Below are 16720 nucleotides of genomic sequence, written 5' to 3' on the forward strand. Positions count from 1 at the left end.
TCCATAATGTATCATGACCTGACACATGGTAAAGACCAACAAGATATTGTCCTTACATTTCATAAATATACAGTTCCATAGGAAAAGCTTAAAATAATTATGATTTGATATGATAAGTGACATAAAGAAAATGCTAATGTATGGGTTTTTGGAAACACTATTCTAGTCTGTTTGTTGATGACAGCTTCCATTTACTGGAGTCATAGCAATGATTTTCTCCTGTTTGTATTATCAACCTCTGAATTAGTGACTGAAATATTTATAATTCACTTTAGTATTTCTCATTTTGTAGATCAAGATAATCTAATGTATGAAAAAACCATCTGATACTCTGGCTTTATTAAATGCTCTGCTAAATTAATCATGTATCTCCTGTTAAATTGACTATGTTATTTTTGTCATAAGACTACAGTTTTTAATATTATTTAATTTCCAAAATGTAATTTTTACTACTAAACTTGAAAAACGCAGGTAGTTTCATGTTTCTTGTTTGCCTGCTAGTTAAAGCATTATTAAATCCTCATAAACAAACTAAGCCAAGTTAACATTAAAAAAGTAGAGAAGTCAGGCATTTAAAAAAAATAGAATGCTTTATCATCTATTAATAAGTACAATTGCTTTGGTTACTAAGTTTTTGCCTGAAATTTAATCATCATATACAGACAATTCTGAAAATCATATACCACAGAATTTAATGCTTATTCAAATATTATTTAATTTGCATATTTTCAGAACGCAGACTCTTAATATGTTCAATAAAATCATAAGAATTTGAGAAGAGTAGAGATTAAATTGTAAACTGAAACTTATTAGTATAAGTTGGTTTTGTATTTTAAAATGCCTGGATGTCTGTAATTTTTAAATAAGGTAAATTTAAGTTATCTCTGAAGGTGTTAGAGTCACCCATTCTGTAACCATTTTCTGTTTCTTATGTCATAAAATCATAGAGTGAAAACACTGCTGTACACACAGAATTAAGATGCATTTTTCTTAATTTATTAACGTGAACAAAGTTCTGTATAACCATCCTAAATCTAGGTCATTGGTATTTTCAAAGGTAGTTGAGGTATAATTGTTATTATACTTTATAAAGTATGTTTGTGTAACACAACTGTTTTTCACAACTGTTTAACCTTCTGACTGCTCATGAGTCTGGCCAAACTTTTAGGTACTTTTTTAATTGCAGGATAATTATTCATCTAACATAAAGATAGGATATATTGTTCTGATGACAATTGATTTCCAAGTTTACATCTTACAAATAATTTTCTCTTCAATAAAAATGTGTATCTTTCATTGATTTTGTTTGTTTGGGTTTTTTTGTATTTTTCATTGTTGTTTGTTAAATTATTTATAGGAAAAAGTAATATGGCATGCAAATTGTTTGTCTTAATTTTTTTATTTCATAGATTTAAATTTAGAGCCACAAATGTTATGGGACAATTTACTGATTCTGATTATTCTGATCCTGTTAAGACTTTAGGTAAGATACATTCTGTAATTTAATTTCATTGACAATCTTAACATGCTAATCACAGTTGTAACATTCAATAGTAAATATATTAATCCATGACTAAATGTTCTCAAGTATAAATTCATTTCAAGGTTAATTATCCTGACAAAGGAAAACATAGTATTTGTGCTATTCTTTTAAGTGATGGATGTTCCATCTATTCAAATCTGGGCATAGATTTCAATATGGTATTAGTTCTATGCTGATGTGTACTAACATTATACTAAGCAAATATTTACTTGGCAGCTTAATATATAATCTTATATACAAAGCATTTTTACCTAATAAAAAAGAAAAACGTTTATGGAAACTTTCCTGAAATAATCTTACAAACTAGGTACCTTCCTGTGTTTTAAATTTTATTTTCAAAAAAATAAATAAATGAAAAATAAATAAATAAATTCTATTTTCTTTCTAAATCAGGTCTTTCATGAGTTTTTCCAGTTATACCCACCCAGTCAGGCCTGAATAAAACATAGGTACAATTTAGTCAAATGCAAGTGTTCTCCTCCTCCTCCTCCTCCTCCTCCTCCTCCTCCTCTTCCTCCATCCTCACCATCATCATCTTTTGGGCTCTTTGTATGTACTAATAATGGACTCTTCACAACTATCTTAAAAATTTTATCAGTAGTTCTCAACCAGAGTGATTTTACTCTCCAGGGAATATGTGGCAAGGTCTGTAGCAATTTTTGGTTGTCACAATTATGGAGACAAGCTACTGGTATAGTGGGCAGAGGCCAGGGAGGCTGCTGAACATCCTATATTGCGTGGGACAGTCCTTTCAGCAAAGAATTATTTAGTGCATAATGTCAATAGTGCTGAGATTGAGAACAACTGTCAGGTGCTATTAGTTCCATTTTATAGATGAGGAAACCAAGGCCCAGATTAAGTAATTAAGTGGCTCAACTAGTATTCTAGCACAGATTCACAGATTCCATAACCATTACAGTACAAATACAGAATTTAGGCCTGGATTCAAAACTTGACTCTACCACTTGAGAAAAATAATGTCCATAAACCTCAGTTTTCCTGTTTCGAAAATGGTCATGATAGTGTCCACTTTGAAAGATTTAAATAAAGTAGCATATGTAAAGATACTAATATTTTATAGTTAGTAAAATTTTAAATGCTTAACAGCTCCTGTTAGGCTATAATAGGCTGTATAGGATATATAATAGGATAGGCTATAATCAAAGATCTTAGAAATATACTTTTTCAGGAGAAATTACTTCCCTAGGATTTCTCTAAGTGTGCAGCTTCCAATTTTCTCTGTATAAAGCTCTGAGAATGTGGACCTTTGTGCACCGCTCAGATCCACAGTATCATGTGATCTGCACAGTGAGAGCTGTGGCTGGAAGCAGATTTTTCCATTATTCTCATTTAGAAATGTTCATCTGGTTGTGGAAGATTAATTGTCGAAAAAGTCAGCTTCTGCAACCTCTGTGTAGTTAAGGAAATTTTCAATGTCAAAGAAATAAAAGGGACACATGGTTTGCTACATAGATGTTTATAGAGGAATAACTACTATCTTATCCCCTGAAATCAATGATTTAATTAATTAATTTTACCCAGTGATTCAGTCATTTTAAAATTGGCTGACTAGACTTGTGGTTTTGAAATTGGGTGAAGTATTTCTTCATTGATAGGTGAGTTTATCACACCCTGATACCACCACAGTGAAATAAATGTCTTGGCGGCATCAACATATGTCCTCTACGTTACGGCATTTGAGAACTATTACCATAGCAAAATGGCGACCCTGGTGTGTTTAGTAATAGAAGATAAAAGACATAGAGTGGATAGCTCACGTATCTTAGGGACATGACATTCTGTAGGAGCCGTGCTAAAGATGTTGCCTTGCTGTGTGGTTTGTTGTGTGCTATGTCTCTCATAGATTGCTGGTTTCATATTGATGTGAGGATACGTTCAGTCAGTTATCTGAGTGACAGAGTTACAATGTCCAGGGTAATAGGAATGAAAAGGGGGGGGAAGACAAGCATCAGAAACCATGATGTGCAGGGATGTGATTCCTCGCATTCTGCCAAATGGCTTCCTTCTGGCCAAGGATGGGCCTCAGCTAATACTTTGGCTGCAAGTAGTCCCAAGGTGTCTTCAGTGATGCTCTTCTTTTTCTTCCTTTTTCTCACATCCAGTTCAGTGGAATAAAATAATTAATTCTAGAGGGTAGCAGAAGTACACCATCAGTTCTCTGCTACTTTCTTTGAAATTGTGACTATCCCCACCCCAGTCATCCAAGTGCTAATGTTTGTGTGCCCTGCTAACCGCAAGAATCTAAAGGGGTTGTAAGATGTGGAACAGAGGGCAGAGCATAAAATCTGGTCAAGGTTAGGGAAGGAAGCACTGGTGAAACATAGACTTGATGTATAAGGTAGCAAGCCATTGGGTTGATAAGGGGTAGTTACAAGGAAAGGTCCTATATATCTGTGATCTCATTTTTTAGAGTTCATGTACTACTTATAGACCAGTGACATAAGGGCAGCCCTTCAGGATCCCCCTTAGAGTTTCTTCCATGGATTCCCTTCTGATAAACAGTGGCTTTGTGTTAGGCTTTTGCCCTATAATGCTTATTATGGATTGACCACATGGAGTTTTGCTATCTAGACAGTCTTTTATAGTCAGTAAAACCATGATAGGCAGGAGTGGAGAGAATGATTAGGAGTGCCACCCTGAGTTGCGGTGAAATAAGATGTGCAGATTTGGAGAATGGAGTATACCTTTGGAGCAGGATTCTTCAATGTCTAGAAAAGCGGCCCAGTCATCTGACTGGTTAATGGATTTATTACTATCAATTTCTGTCCTCACATTTTACCTGACTATTGGATATTATGGTTCAGTGACTATCGGATTCAGCCTTATGGGTCGGACAACAAAGAATACCCTCCAGAAATAGTCCTGGTCCATGACCTGACCTTAATAAAAGGCCATTGAGTCGTTAAGAGCTTTGGGGCGGGGGGAGCCTTGCCAAGGAATATATAGTAGAAGGACACAAGAAGGAAATAAACTACATTGGTCAATGACAAGAATGGTTTCGTGGCTGTGAGAATGGGAGCAAGCAAATAGTAAAATGCACTGATATAATAGCCTGTTGTCATTAGAAGATTACAACAGATGTTCAAGTCCCTGTTTATCTCAAATATGTCTTGTATTGGGTTGGATGATATCAGTTGCAACAGGCGAGGGGCTCCTGACATTCCTAAGAAGCCTACTGAGGACTTATGTGTATATGTGATTTCTGATTTTGGTGAAAGAAGTGAAGATCCCATCTGGGTCATCAAATAACCAGTGGATATACATTCATTCGCTGGTATTTAGCATAGCACAGGCAGTGAGCTCCAAGCTAAGTTGCCTGTCAGTAAAATCTTCAGATTTAAGAGCTTTAGTAAGGCCGACTTTTCAAGTAAGTAGAGAGTATACGTTTCCATGACAGACCATTTTGGTAGTGGCTATGCCTCTTATTTGAAAGTTAAAATCAGGGGCAACAGAATCACCATAGACTAATGAACTAAAAGGTTTAAGTTTATTGAACAGTTAACAAAAGCAAAAGTGAGGAGCCCAATAGGGCTTTGCTGAATAAAGATGAGTGTGTGGAAGAGGAGTTTGCACTTAGGGAAATCTTTATGGCCTATAGGAATAAACAGAGGAAATGACATGTGCCATTATTTTAATCCTAAAGAAATACCTACAACTTATTTGATTTTGTTTTCATTCAGAATTGAGTATTAGCATTTTTATTAACAAAACTCGTAAGAATCCTTCTTAAACTCTTTTTAAAAATCCTCTTTAGGCACATCAGTTTATGGAAACTGCTCGTAGGCAATGTTTTGATTACAAGGTTTAATTATAGAGGATTCCTGTGATTTGAAAACCAGACACTGCTTTCTGCACCTTACAGGGCTTCATTAAAGCTGAACAAGATGAAACCTTAAACCCCATGGCAGAGGCACTCTGTGATTGTTTTCTTTTGTCATAACACTTCTCATTTAATTACTAGGCTAACAATGAGAAGTTCCAATCTGCTGCTCACTTAGAAACAGAAATAGGGAGACACTATGTATTTTTTTGCAGCAGAAAGGATCACTTGCCCCCAAGACACCAGAGGAATGAGGAGTTTCATGATGTTAACGAGGCAGTGGTAATGTGGTGCTGAACCTCATAAACTTTGCGGTCAGACAGGCATATTTCAGGCACTGTGGACAGATACTGACTTTAGGGGACCTTGGGCTCGTGACTTTAACAAATTAATTTCTGAAAACTTATTTCCAAATTGAAAATAATAATACCTACCTCGTAAACTAACTGGACGATTAACTCAGATGAATGAAAGCTGAATGAATATGAAATATTTATTAATAAGGATAATCATTTATGTGCCAAGGCTTTGATGAGTATTTTTATATATAACCCCACATATTCTTCACAACACTATTAACACGATCTCCTATTTATAGATATTCTCAATTTATTGGTTCGAAATCTACAGCTGGGTTTGTAAGCAACTTGTCCGAGGTTACAGAGCTAGGACATGGCAGCACCAGTTTGTTTTTTTTTTTTTTACTTATTTTTTCTCTTTAGCACCAGTTTTTAGACCCAGGCAGCCCGAGTCAAGTCAGTGCTGTGCGAGAAACTGCTGTACGCATGGCCTGGAAATCGCTGTGTCCAACTCAGTTGCAATTGCATTGCTCTTGGTGATTTTTCTGCTTCCAAAGACTTTCCTATCTTTGATGTGCCATTTTCTCTTCACAACATTTTTAATTACTTCCAGCTATTTTCTTGCCACCTTCTACCACCTTCTCCTCTCAGCCCTTTTGAGATTAGCATTCAGTAAAGTAAAGCATTAGTATGCTTTACTAATGCACATAAAGATACAAAAATCCCTTTTTGTTTTTTAAACAATGAGTAAATGTGATTTTTCTTTACACCCTGGAAACCACCGTTTATTATCTACTTCTAATATTTTGCCAAGTTGATGCTTGAAAATAATATGTTTAGGGTATTTTATTTTATTCATTTATTTTTAAAGATTTTTTAAATTGATTAGAAAGAGAGAGAGAATACAAGTGGTGGGGGTAGGAGGAGGGGGCATAGGGAGAAGGAGAAGCAGGTTCCCCACTGAACAGAGAGCCCAACTTGGGGCTCAACCCCAGGACCCAGGATCATGACTTGAGCCAAAGGCAGGTGTTTAACTGAGCCACCCAGGTGCCCATAGGGTATGTTTATTTATATTTCTTCAATTATGAAACTGAGTGACTTTTCATAAATTCTTTATGCAGTACTTGAAAATCTGGGATGAATAGTGCTGTCCAAAAGAGAAGGTCCTTATACTTAAGTTCGGTAGTAACAATTTGTTTTCTTTTAAGATTGATAATAATATTAGGAGATCTTTCACATGACATACATCTCTATCAGGAGTCAGATATGTCCTATGAGGTTTATAACTCATTTAATTCAGCTTCTCCATAGTTATAAAGCTGGTTTAAATCAGGTCTATTAGCTGAGCTGAAATAATAATAATTTCAATCAAAAAACACTTAGGAAAAATGAGTGCTTTATAATTATGTTTGCTTAATTACAGCAGTGCATTTTATTATGCAAATAAAACAAAATTTAATGTGACCTTTCTTAGAACCTTAAGTCTAGTCAGGAAATGACTTGTGCTTATTACGGAGAGAATCATATTTCTATTTTCAAGTGAAAGAATTCCAATTCCTATGGAAGGATTTGGAGAAGTGACTTCATTTTGGACAGTAATGCTCCATGGGTATATGCATAGCAGTGAATCAGAATTTGTACTCGACAGTCAGGGTACACTCTGTCCTTTCCTACTAGTACATTTGTAATACGTGTGCCCAAAGGATTACATACTGTTTATTAATACATTATATGTCATTTCCGCACTTCACTTGGCCAGTGCTTTGAAAGGGTAATCTAATCTGAAACATTTTTTTGTGGTCTATGAAATCATTTTTTTCCACTAGGTTCTAAGGTCCAGTGATTCAGTGTTACCTGATAAAGAGGATTCTTTATTCATCTTCATGTATATCCTTTCCCCTGCATATTCAATTAGAGTCAGCTTGTGAAAATTCATAAAACAAGCCTTTCACATGTAAAAAAGGGATATCTAAGATACTGTGTGAGCTACATGTTGCTTTACAGCCTCCTAAACCTAGCTGGAAATTCTAGATGACCATGAAACTCATTCGAATCTACCATGCAAAATAGCCACAGGAACCCTTTCCCCTTGTTAACATTTCATAAGCACCAATCCAGGGAAAAAAGATGAAACACTAATTCTTGCATGTTATACAGGTAGTTAACCTATTTTATCTTGTCACTTAACGTTAATGATTTTAATAGTAAAATTACAAAGTATAACTCATATAACTTAAAAATGGTTACAATTATAATTAATAGTTGTTTCTAAGTAAATGGTAAATAACTTGTATATTCTTATTTCAGTGCTTGATCTTAACATGAAAATTTTTAGTATCTGTTTCAAAACCAATATTTATATTCATTCTGAAGTTTAGCAAATACTTATTGAGCATTTGTTATGTATCTGGTATTATTCTCAGAACTGAGAATGCAGTTTTGAATAAAACAAAGACTCCTGTCCTCAGGGAACTTTACATTCTGGACAGACAATGGACATTGAGGATCATAAATAAATGTATTAGAAGATATGTTAAAGTGTGATAAGAACAATGGAGAAAATAAAAAGTAGGATGGAGTGCAGAGGATATAGAAGGGGGAAGGCAGAAATGAGGAAGTTGGAACTTTCAATTTTAAATAGGATGATGCCTTAGTCCGCTTACGCTACTGTAAGAAAATACCGTAGGCTGCCTGGCTTAAACAACAGAAATTTTTCTCACAGTTCTGGATGCTAGAAGTCTAAGAACCAGGTTCCAGTCAGTTTGTTATGTGGTGAGGGTTCTCTCCCTGGCTAGCAGAAGACCTCCTTCTTGCTGTATTCTCAGAGGGCCTTTCCTCAGCCCATGTGCAGAGGGAGAGAGCTAGCTTTCGTTGTCTCTTGTTATGAGAACCCAAAGTCTATTGGATTAGGGCCCAAATATAATGTTAGTGTACCTCCTTACTCCAAATACAGTCACACTGAGAGGTTAGAGCTTCAACATAAGAATTTCGGAGGGACACATACATTCAGTCCATTCAGGCCTCATTGAGGAGATGATATCTGAGCCTACTCTTGAAGGCTATGAAGTAGCTACTCAGACAGACACAAGGGAAATACTTTCCAAGCACAAGAAGAAGCTGGTGAAAAAGCCCTATGAGCTGGTATGTTCCAAGAACAACAACGCCAGTCTGGCTCCAGCGAAGTAAGAAAGGTGGAGATTGCAGGGGAAGTTGGAGAGGTTTGCATATTCACAGTTAACATTTTCTGCAAGGATACTTTGCAAGTGTTGCTGCCTAGATCAAAATACTTCTCATCAGGAGGCATATAATATCTGGTTGTCACATTTCAATGATGTTAAAATTGATAAGTGAGTTTAGTTGCATGACAGCATGACCCTTCATTGGAAAGTAGGGTTTTTTGCCCCCTTGTTATAACCAGCAAATAATCTGTAGGATGACAGTTTAGTGTCCTGCTAATATCCAATTCTCTACAACCATTCTCCTAATCATTAAGGATGAGCTTATGATTGTCCCTTAAATCACTTATTAGGAGTGAAAAACTAATTTCTATTTGTGTTATTCCTTCCATACTGCAAATGGAACTCTCCTCCATAAAGAGCTGTGCCTTAACTAGGACTATTTTTGACTATTTTTTTAATTAATGAAATACAGTTCTTATGAGAAAGCTGGGAAAAATGTTTAATTTTTTCCCTATAATTACAGATTTTTAAAATAAGGAAATGACAGTCTGGCTATAGCCGGTGTTTACAAATTATAAGTTTGTATATTTTTTATTTTTCTTTCAGTGAATAATATTAGAACTTGTGGATTTATATATTGAATCTATTTCCATCAATTTCAGTTTATATTCATCATAAAATTTGAATTGTTCCCTCTTTGATCAGTAGGAACTTCTGATTTTCTTTCCATACCATTAGCCTTTGATAGCTTTTTTTCTTTTTTAAGATTTTATTTATTCATTTGAGACAGAGAGATGAGAGAGAGAGAGAGAGAGGTTGAGAGAGAGAGAGAATGAGCTGGGGGCAAGGCAGAGGGAGAGAGAGAAGCAAGCTCCCTGCTGAGCCAGGAGCTCCATGTGGGGGGCTCAATCCCAGGACCCAGAGATCATGACCTGAGCAGAAGGCAGATGCTTAACCATCTCAGCCACCCAGGCACCCCCTTTGATAGCTTCTTAACTCTCTGCCTACACCAGACGTCCCAAATTCCTTTTGTTTTCTAATCACAGGTGGGAATTACCATCTCTCCAAGTTTCCCTAGTTTCTTTCAATGAAAAATGTATGTATCTTGAAGATAGAGGCAACAAGATTTCCTAGGAGATTGTGAATGTGTTCTATAAGAGAAAGAGTCAAATAAGACTGCAGAGTTTTTGGACTGAGCAACTAGATCAATGAAGTTGCCATCAACTAAGAGGTAGAAAGATGCAGTGGAAAAGAAGGTATTATAGGAGTTCAGCTTTGGATATTGATTTTGAAATTTTAATTACAATTCTAAATAGATCTATAGCAATCAAGTGGATACTCGTGTCTAGAGTTCAGTAGATAGAAGTTAAGCAGTCATCATCCTATAGATGGAAATTAAAACCATGGGCCGGCATGGGCTCATGAAGGTGGTCAGTGTAGATAGAAAAAAGAAGAGGTCCAAGGGCTGAGCCTCAGATTTAGAAGATCTAGGAGAAGGGGAACAAACATATTTGTACTCTTTATTAACATTCTTGAGAAATATTCCAAGAAAATATTGGGTTTTGATACCCAAATAATATTTCATAATAATAATTAATACTAATGTTCTACTTCCTCTTCAGGTGAAGGACTTTCTGAAAGAAGTGTAGAAATTATTCTTTCTGTCACTTTGTGTATCCTGTCAATCATTCTTCTTGGAACAGCTATTTTTGCATTTGCAAGGTAAGATTTATTTGTACTCACATTCCTAAGATGCTTTATGGACATTATTCAGTTCTTGTCTGATCAGGAGACAGAAGCCAAAGCAGTTATATGAATGGAGAATATTTAATAAAAAAATATTCTAACTAGTATAAATAGTTAATTACTATAAGGGACAAAAGAACACTAAAGGGTCCAGAAGTAGCAAATACAATAAAACAGCTGCTGTCTCAAGACTGAAGAAGAATGGACAATAAAGGAACTAAAAACTAGAAGAAGTTTCACTCCAAAGTTTGACGTGGAATGTCTACTACAGGCATATGCAGCCTGTCACCTATCAGTGGGCAAAGAAAATGACAGAAGGGGCTGGAACTCTTCTGTAGAAGGTAACCATCATTAATGGAGGACAGGCAGGCTGCAACTGGTCCATAGAAACAGCCCATCTTGCTGAGTAGTGTTGGTGGGCTGAGTTACTAGAATCATTCACCAGTGGGGAGAGCCTAGGAGGCAGCTAGCACCCACCCAGGGGGGCTGCTGGGCCTCCACAATGAATAACAATCAGTCATGCAGCACTGGGACACACCAGGTAGGTATGTCCCTGTCTCTCTTGCCTCGAAGGTCACCGTGGTATCCTCTATTGACCAGGCTTAGTATCCCACCACCTGGCAAAGGGGAAGTATTATAGAGTCTAGCTCCAGTATCACAAAGCAGGGCCAAGATGGGCAGGTTTAAAATTAAGAGACAATAAAGTGATAATAAAAAAAGCAGAAGGTACCAGGATTTCTGCATTTTAAAAAATAATTTATAATTCGATAGGTTTCATGGAAAATATTTTAATTGGGTCTAAATCTTAAAGTTTACACAGAAGAGATCATTTTTACAGTAAGGACAACACTTCAAAGATGTCCAACTTCCTTACATGGTGAGCTCCTTTTTCCTCTTTACTTTACCAACTAGTCTACACTACATTTTCCAAGGGTCCCTTTAAATTCTCAGTATTAGCCTTTGAATTCCCTTGCTGTTTACAGGACCTCAGGGGAAATCTCAGTTGTGATCCTAAAATCTGGCTTCATAAAGTAGAGTTCTGAGTTAAAGAGTCCTTGCATTTGAAAAAAAAAAAAGTGACAGCTAATTTTCTAAGTAGCTCAACAGACCCTGTTTTTATTTTATCTGAAGACTGTTGTCCTGTATTCTGCATACCATGCGTCATCTCTTTCACCTTGAGTGTCTTAAATCCTCATTTTGATGGATAATTTGAAGAGCTCTTGAAACAAAAATATTTCTTATGCTGCATACTGTTCTCAGATTCAGCCAGGGATGGTGAGAGAAAGTCATTATTTGGCACTTTTAGAGATATATTGTGTAAGATATCTTCCTTGTCCCTAAGGGGCATGTTTTGGCCACATTTGTATTATTTCCTTGCTCTAAAATCTCTTCTGACTTTTCATTTCCTTACAGGATGAACTCCTTATGTGGGCAAGAAATGCTCCCCTCTTATGTCCTACAACTTCCCAACTTCTCTTTGGCCAAATGGGTCTCTTCTCACCTGAACATTCCTTAGGCTTTTATAGACCTCTGCTTTTCTACAATCAATCAGAAATGTGCCTCTTCTTCCTTCTCATTCTGGAACATTGAAATCAGATCTCTTTTTTTTTTAACTTCCTGTCAATACTAATACTTGTCCTATGACTTTTAAATTTGGATCTTTTTCTTTTATTGCTTTTCCTACTAATTTATTTATTTATTTATTTATTTATTTATTTATTTATTTATTTATGAGATTTTATTTATTTACTCATGAGAGACACAAAGAGAGAGAGAGGCAGAGACACAGGCAGAGGGAGAAGCAGGCTCCGTGCAGGGAGCCTGACACGGGACTCGATCCCAGGACTCCAGGATCATGCCCTGGGCCGAAAGCAGGTGCTCAAGCGCTGAGCCACCCAGGCGTCCTTGCTTTTTTCTACATTTAGATCTTGCTTCTCAACTAAACTGTAATGTTGTTGAGGATGGGAAACATATTTTATACTTCCTATTATTTTATACTTCCTATGATTTTATACCATCCTTAATACATAACTCATTAAGTAATAGATATTTGAAATGTAAAAGAGAGATAGACTAGCTAATGTCACTTTGTCCTATACCATATTATGTCCTAGAAAAATAAGCATGTAAAGGGCTTAAAATGAAAGGACTTTGATTTGGTTCTTAGATTCCTGTGACTTTTATTTTTGAAACTGAGTCTTCTGAAGTAAAGATAACATTATATGCTTCACAATATTTTTATAAAAAGCCAATGAGACTATTCAAAACGTATTTCTATACATTTTCATGAATGTAGAGCTGTTTCATGGATATAACAACAATGGAACATTGTCTTTTGGCACTGGTGCTGCTACCAATGAGCTGGTTCCACTTTGGCATGCTTTCTTTTTATGACAAATCTAGAGACAGCTAGAGGGCGGAAAAACAAGCTCACAGCATCAGTTTCATTTGCTCTATATTTTAAATTTGTCAATGGCCCAGGCCTTGATCAACTAATTCCCATTAAAATTTGAAGCTTCAACAAAGCAACATGTTAAAGGAATATAATAGAATAGGCTTCATGGAATTCAAACAAGAAAAAAGATGTGAGGAGCTATAAATTTGCACATATTCAGAGAAGTGACCCCAACGAAGAAATTATCAGACTGCTATCTTGACTTAAAAAGAAAATGAAACTTAATTCTATATGCTTTCTGTGATATTTCCATTTTGGACTTTACAACACTTATTTTAGAATTCGACAGAAGCAGAAAGAAGGTGGCACGTACTCTCCTCGAGATGCAGAAATTATTGACACTAAATTCAAGCTGGATCAGCTCATCACTGTGGCAGATCTGGAACTGAAGGACGAGAGATTAACGCGGTGAGCACACTCCTCTTGGCGAACAGTGGTTCAGAGGGCCTGGAGCCATGACCCTATTCTGACCTATGCTTGTTGGAAGTGTTTGTGGGGCTCCTATTTACACAGGTCATAGAGATCTTCTTTCAAAGGGTGACCTCCATCTTCTGCACACTTCTCACTGGTGTTCGGAGAATCACTTAATCTTCCTCATGCTTTGGGTTCAATATGAACCTCGGACTATAATGTTCAACCAAGCTTTTTTTTTTTTTCCTGAGACAAATATTTTTAAACATTAAACCTTTAAAATTATGTTTAATAATTCACTTTGGATGATAGATTTCTTTTTCACTGGATTTGCTGGAAGTGTCCATATTTTTCATCACAAGTTTAATTAAATTTGTAACTACTTGATCTATTTACATCATTTTTATGAAAGCCTTATAGCTCTTTGTTTTAGGATGAAATTACACTAAGAGTCTAACTTGTGTGTTAACACTTCATTTTTTAAATTGCTTAGTGTTTAAAAATTAAATACAAGGTAAAAATTACCTGTGGAAGGAAAAGTGTGTCTTCAGTATGTGTCAGAAATAGTAAAGGTGCTTAATTTTAAAGAGTATTTTAAATCCTTTTGAAATCATTATAAATATTTCAAAATGTTGGCACATCTGAAAAACTTGTCTATTAACAGAATTCATCAAATTCTTAATAAAAACTGTCATCAGGCCATCATAACTAGTTTAGATTCTTATAAGACCCAATGTTTTGTGGTGCTTATAAGCACATGACAGCTTTTACAAAGTACATGAAGAACTATGCTGGACTTTAAAAATTATTATTAACTCTGGAAATATGCCATTAAAGTTCCTGAACTTAAAAAGGAATTGTTCTTAGTTGTCATTTAGCAAAGCTGGTCTTTACCTAATAGATAGACTTTGAAAGAATATTTTTCAGCATATCTAAAAATATCTAATGTGTGTTTTGGAGGGAAGTGTCATCTGATGAGCAGGGGCCTTCCAAATACTGCAAAATGAAAGCTATTCAGTGTTATCACTAAATTAGAAGGACATTTACTTTCTTAAAGAGGAAAACTCACTTCTTTATATTGAGATATTCACCTTTGTTTATATTCTAGTAGGGGTGGTTTCTATGGATATAACAAAATGGATGGTGCTCCAAAGACCATATGTAAGACGGTTATATATTATCCAGGACATAGTTTTCCACACTAGAAAGGTTATGTATGAAAGACCAATAGATTTTCAGGGTAACCTGCCAAAGCTATGCCACATCGTAGGAGCAATACAGCATTCCAGTATTAGGCTGTGCCTCGGCCCTAAAACAGTCACCCTGCATAGTAAAAGGAAGTGTCTTCTCCTTTCCCCTGCGGGCCAACTGAATTTCTGCATTATTCTCTCAAATCCTGTCCTTAATTTGTGTTCCACTTCTACAGTCCTGGAGTCTCAGTGTCTTCTCACACCCAAAAGTATAAGGCGTAAAACATCAAACCTCTCAGTTCAATTAATTTTAGTTGTTTGAACAATTTAGTTGAATCCGTTCAGACTAAAATGTGAGCTTCTAAGTGTCCAAACACTTTTAGGGCACTTTTTAAAAAACCTTTAATGATCCCCTAAAAGTCCTTAATAAGTAGATCTTTAGGAAAGAGATAGGACATAATGAAGTGAAAAGAGCCATTCAGTATTAAAGCGTTCTTTATCGAGGAGGTTATCATTCTAGACAAGCTATGGGGAGGTTAGATCCCCTAAGCTCTGTGTGTTTTCACAGCTTGCCCTTTCCTGCACTTCTGAACACAGCCATTATCTAAAAGCTGGATGATTTTTGTTTTGTTTTGTTTTGTTTAACAATGACTGTCATGGCAGCTAATGGAAAAGGTGAATAAGGACTGCATAGATTGCTTATTATTGGTTTTTTATAAATCAGGGACTACCTTATTTAACCTTGACTCCTAATTATTTATTTTGCTGCTTCCATGTCTGTTTATGTATATGTGGATTTATTTGTAAAATGATATAGAAGCGTCTTTCAAATATATCTCAAATAGTGTTTATTTATTTTTGCCCATAGATCATTAGTATATATTACCCCAGTAATAGTATAGTTGGAAATTTTAGTTTCTATGCTTTTTTACTTTCTTATTTTTTGTTATGATTCCAGCATTCATGACTGTAAAACATTTTTATTTGTAATGCCAGTGGCACATAAGAGTATGTTTTGCTTGATGACTACAGAAATTTATTAAAATAACTATCAAGTGGTTTGAGTATTAGCTCTTCATTACAGACCTGCCTCCAGATTCACTATTAATGGAAGGTTTTTCATGTTAATAATGTCAGTACTACAGAAGACAATAAATCTAGAAAAATAGTAACTAATGGATCCATAGTCATGTGCACATTTACTGGGGACCACCCTTCAGTGACACTCTAAAGTCTTCACTTGACTTTAAGGTACTGGAAGATCTAAATCTACTGAAAGCCACATAGGTCATGAGAGGAGAGCCACAGACGCTGATAGTAGATTCTGAGAGTAAAAAATCAGGGAGTTTGAGGGGTTTCAAAATTATTGAATAACTTATGTCATATGTCTTTGTTATTTGCAGGAAGGTACGTAGGTAATTTCCTTCCAATCTACCCAGCTAACATATGCTCTTTCTACTTGAGGCTTAGGCAATGTTCCTTTCCTTCCAACTTGTCCACTTCCTTCATGCTAATTGGACTAACAGTGTTCCTCAGTGTCATATGTCTTGACCTATCCATAAGAGAAGTGATAAAAGACTATCTAATCAATAATTAAATATTAATTCTAGGAGATTATCTAGTTGACAAAAGTCATTATGATGCTTATACTAAATCCTGCTGAGACTTGGAGTTTTATAGTCGGAAATTATTTCTTTAGTGACAAGTACCTGTATATTGACGTACATGTTAAGATTCATCCTGTAATTTTTGTATGTGTAAACTCCCATTATTTAATTATATACTACCTTGTTTCACAAAGGATCTCAAGAATTCTCACATTGTACTTTTTCTTCCTGAAGGCGAATGAAACTCAAGTGAAGATTTAGTACCCTGGGAAAAAAAAAAAAGAAAAAGAAAAAAAGATTTCATACTCTGTAACTCCATGAAAACATTTAGGATAGGCCACGATAATGTTTTAAATTCCTATTTGGAATGATAACTAGATCATTTCCTTAATACATATCTTATATTTAAGTTTAGAGAATACAAGATATATTTTTTAGGAAGGGTATTT

The 16720-nt window shown here is 35.6% G+C and overlaps 1 protein-coding gene and 1 long non-coding RNA gene across 8 annotated transcripts in view; one reads left to right on the forward strand and one right to left on the reverse strand.

The window, feature by feature from the left end:
- The window catches only part of PTPRQ (protein tyrosine phosphatase receptor type Q), a 208709-nt gene that overhangs the window by 140938 nt on the left and 51051 nt on the right, over positions 1–16720 (forward strand). For all 7 annotated transcript variants that reach the window (XR_008666689.1, XM_055342067.1, XM_055342066.1 and 4 more), the window contains 3 exons: positions 1410–1483; positions 10485–10584; positions 13343–13471. Coding sequence is in view for 6 of the 7 variants with exons in the window: in XM_055342067.1 (XP_055198042.1) it covers positions 1410–1483; positions 10485–10584; positions 13343–13471 (303 nt within the window). In the remaining variant the exon portion in view is untranslated. The remainder of the gene's footprint in view (positions 1–1409; positions 1484–10484; positions 10585–13342; positions 13472–16720) is intronic.
- LOC129520857 (uncharacterized) overlaps positions 3629–16720 on the reverse strand; it is a 72473-nt gene continuing 59381 nt past the window's right edge. Inside the window, exons 2-3 of the long non-coding RNA XR_008666690.1 lie at positions 16452–16536; positions 3629–3690 (exon numbers count right to left, since the gene is read on the reverse strand). This is a non-coding gene — a long non-coding RNA (uncharacterized LOC129520857). The remainder of the gene's footprint in view (positions 3691–16451; positions 16537–16720) is intronic.

The sequence above is a fragment of the Nyctereutes procyonoides genome, unplaced genomic scaffold, assembly GCF_905146905.1.
Source record: "Nyctereutes procyonoides isolate TBG_1078 unplaced genomic scaffold, NYPRO_anot_genome, whole genome shotgun sequence".
Taxonomy (NCBI): domain Eukaryota; kingdom Metazoa; phylum Chordata; class Mammalia; order Carnivora; family Canidae; genus Nyctereutes; species Nyctereutes procyonoides.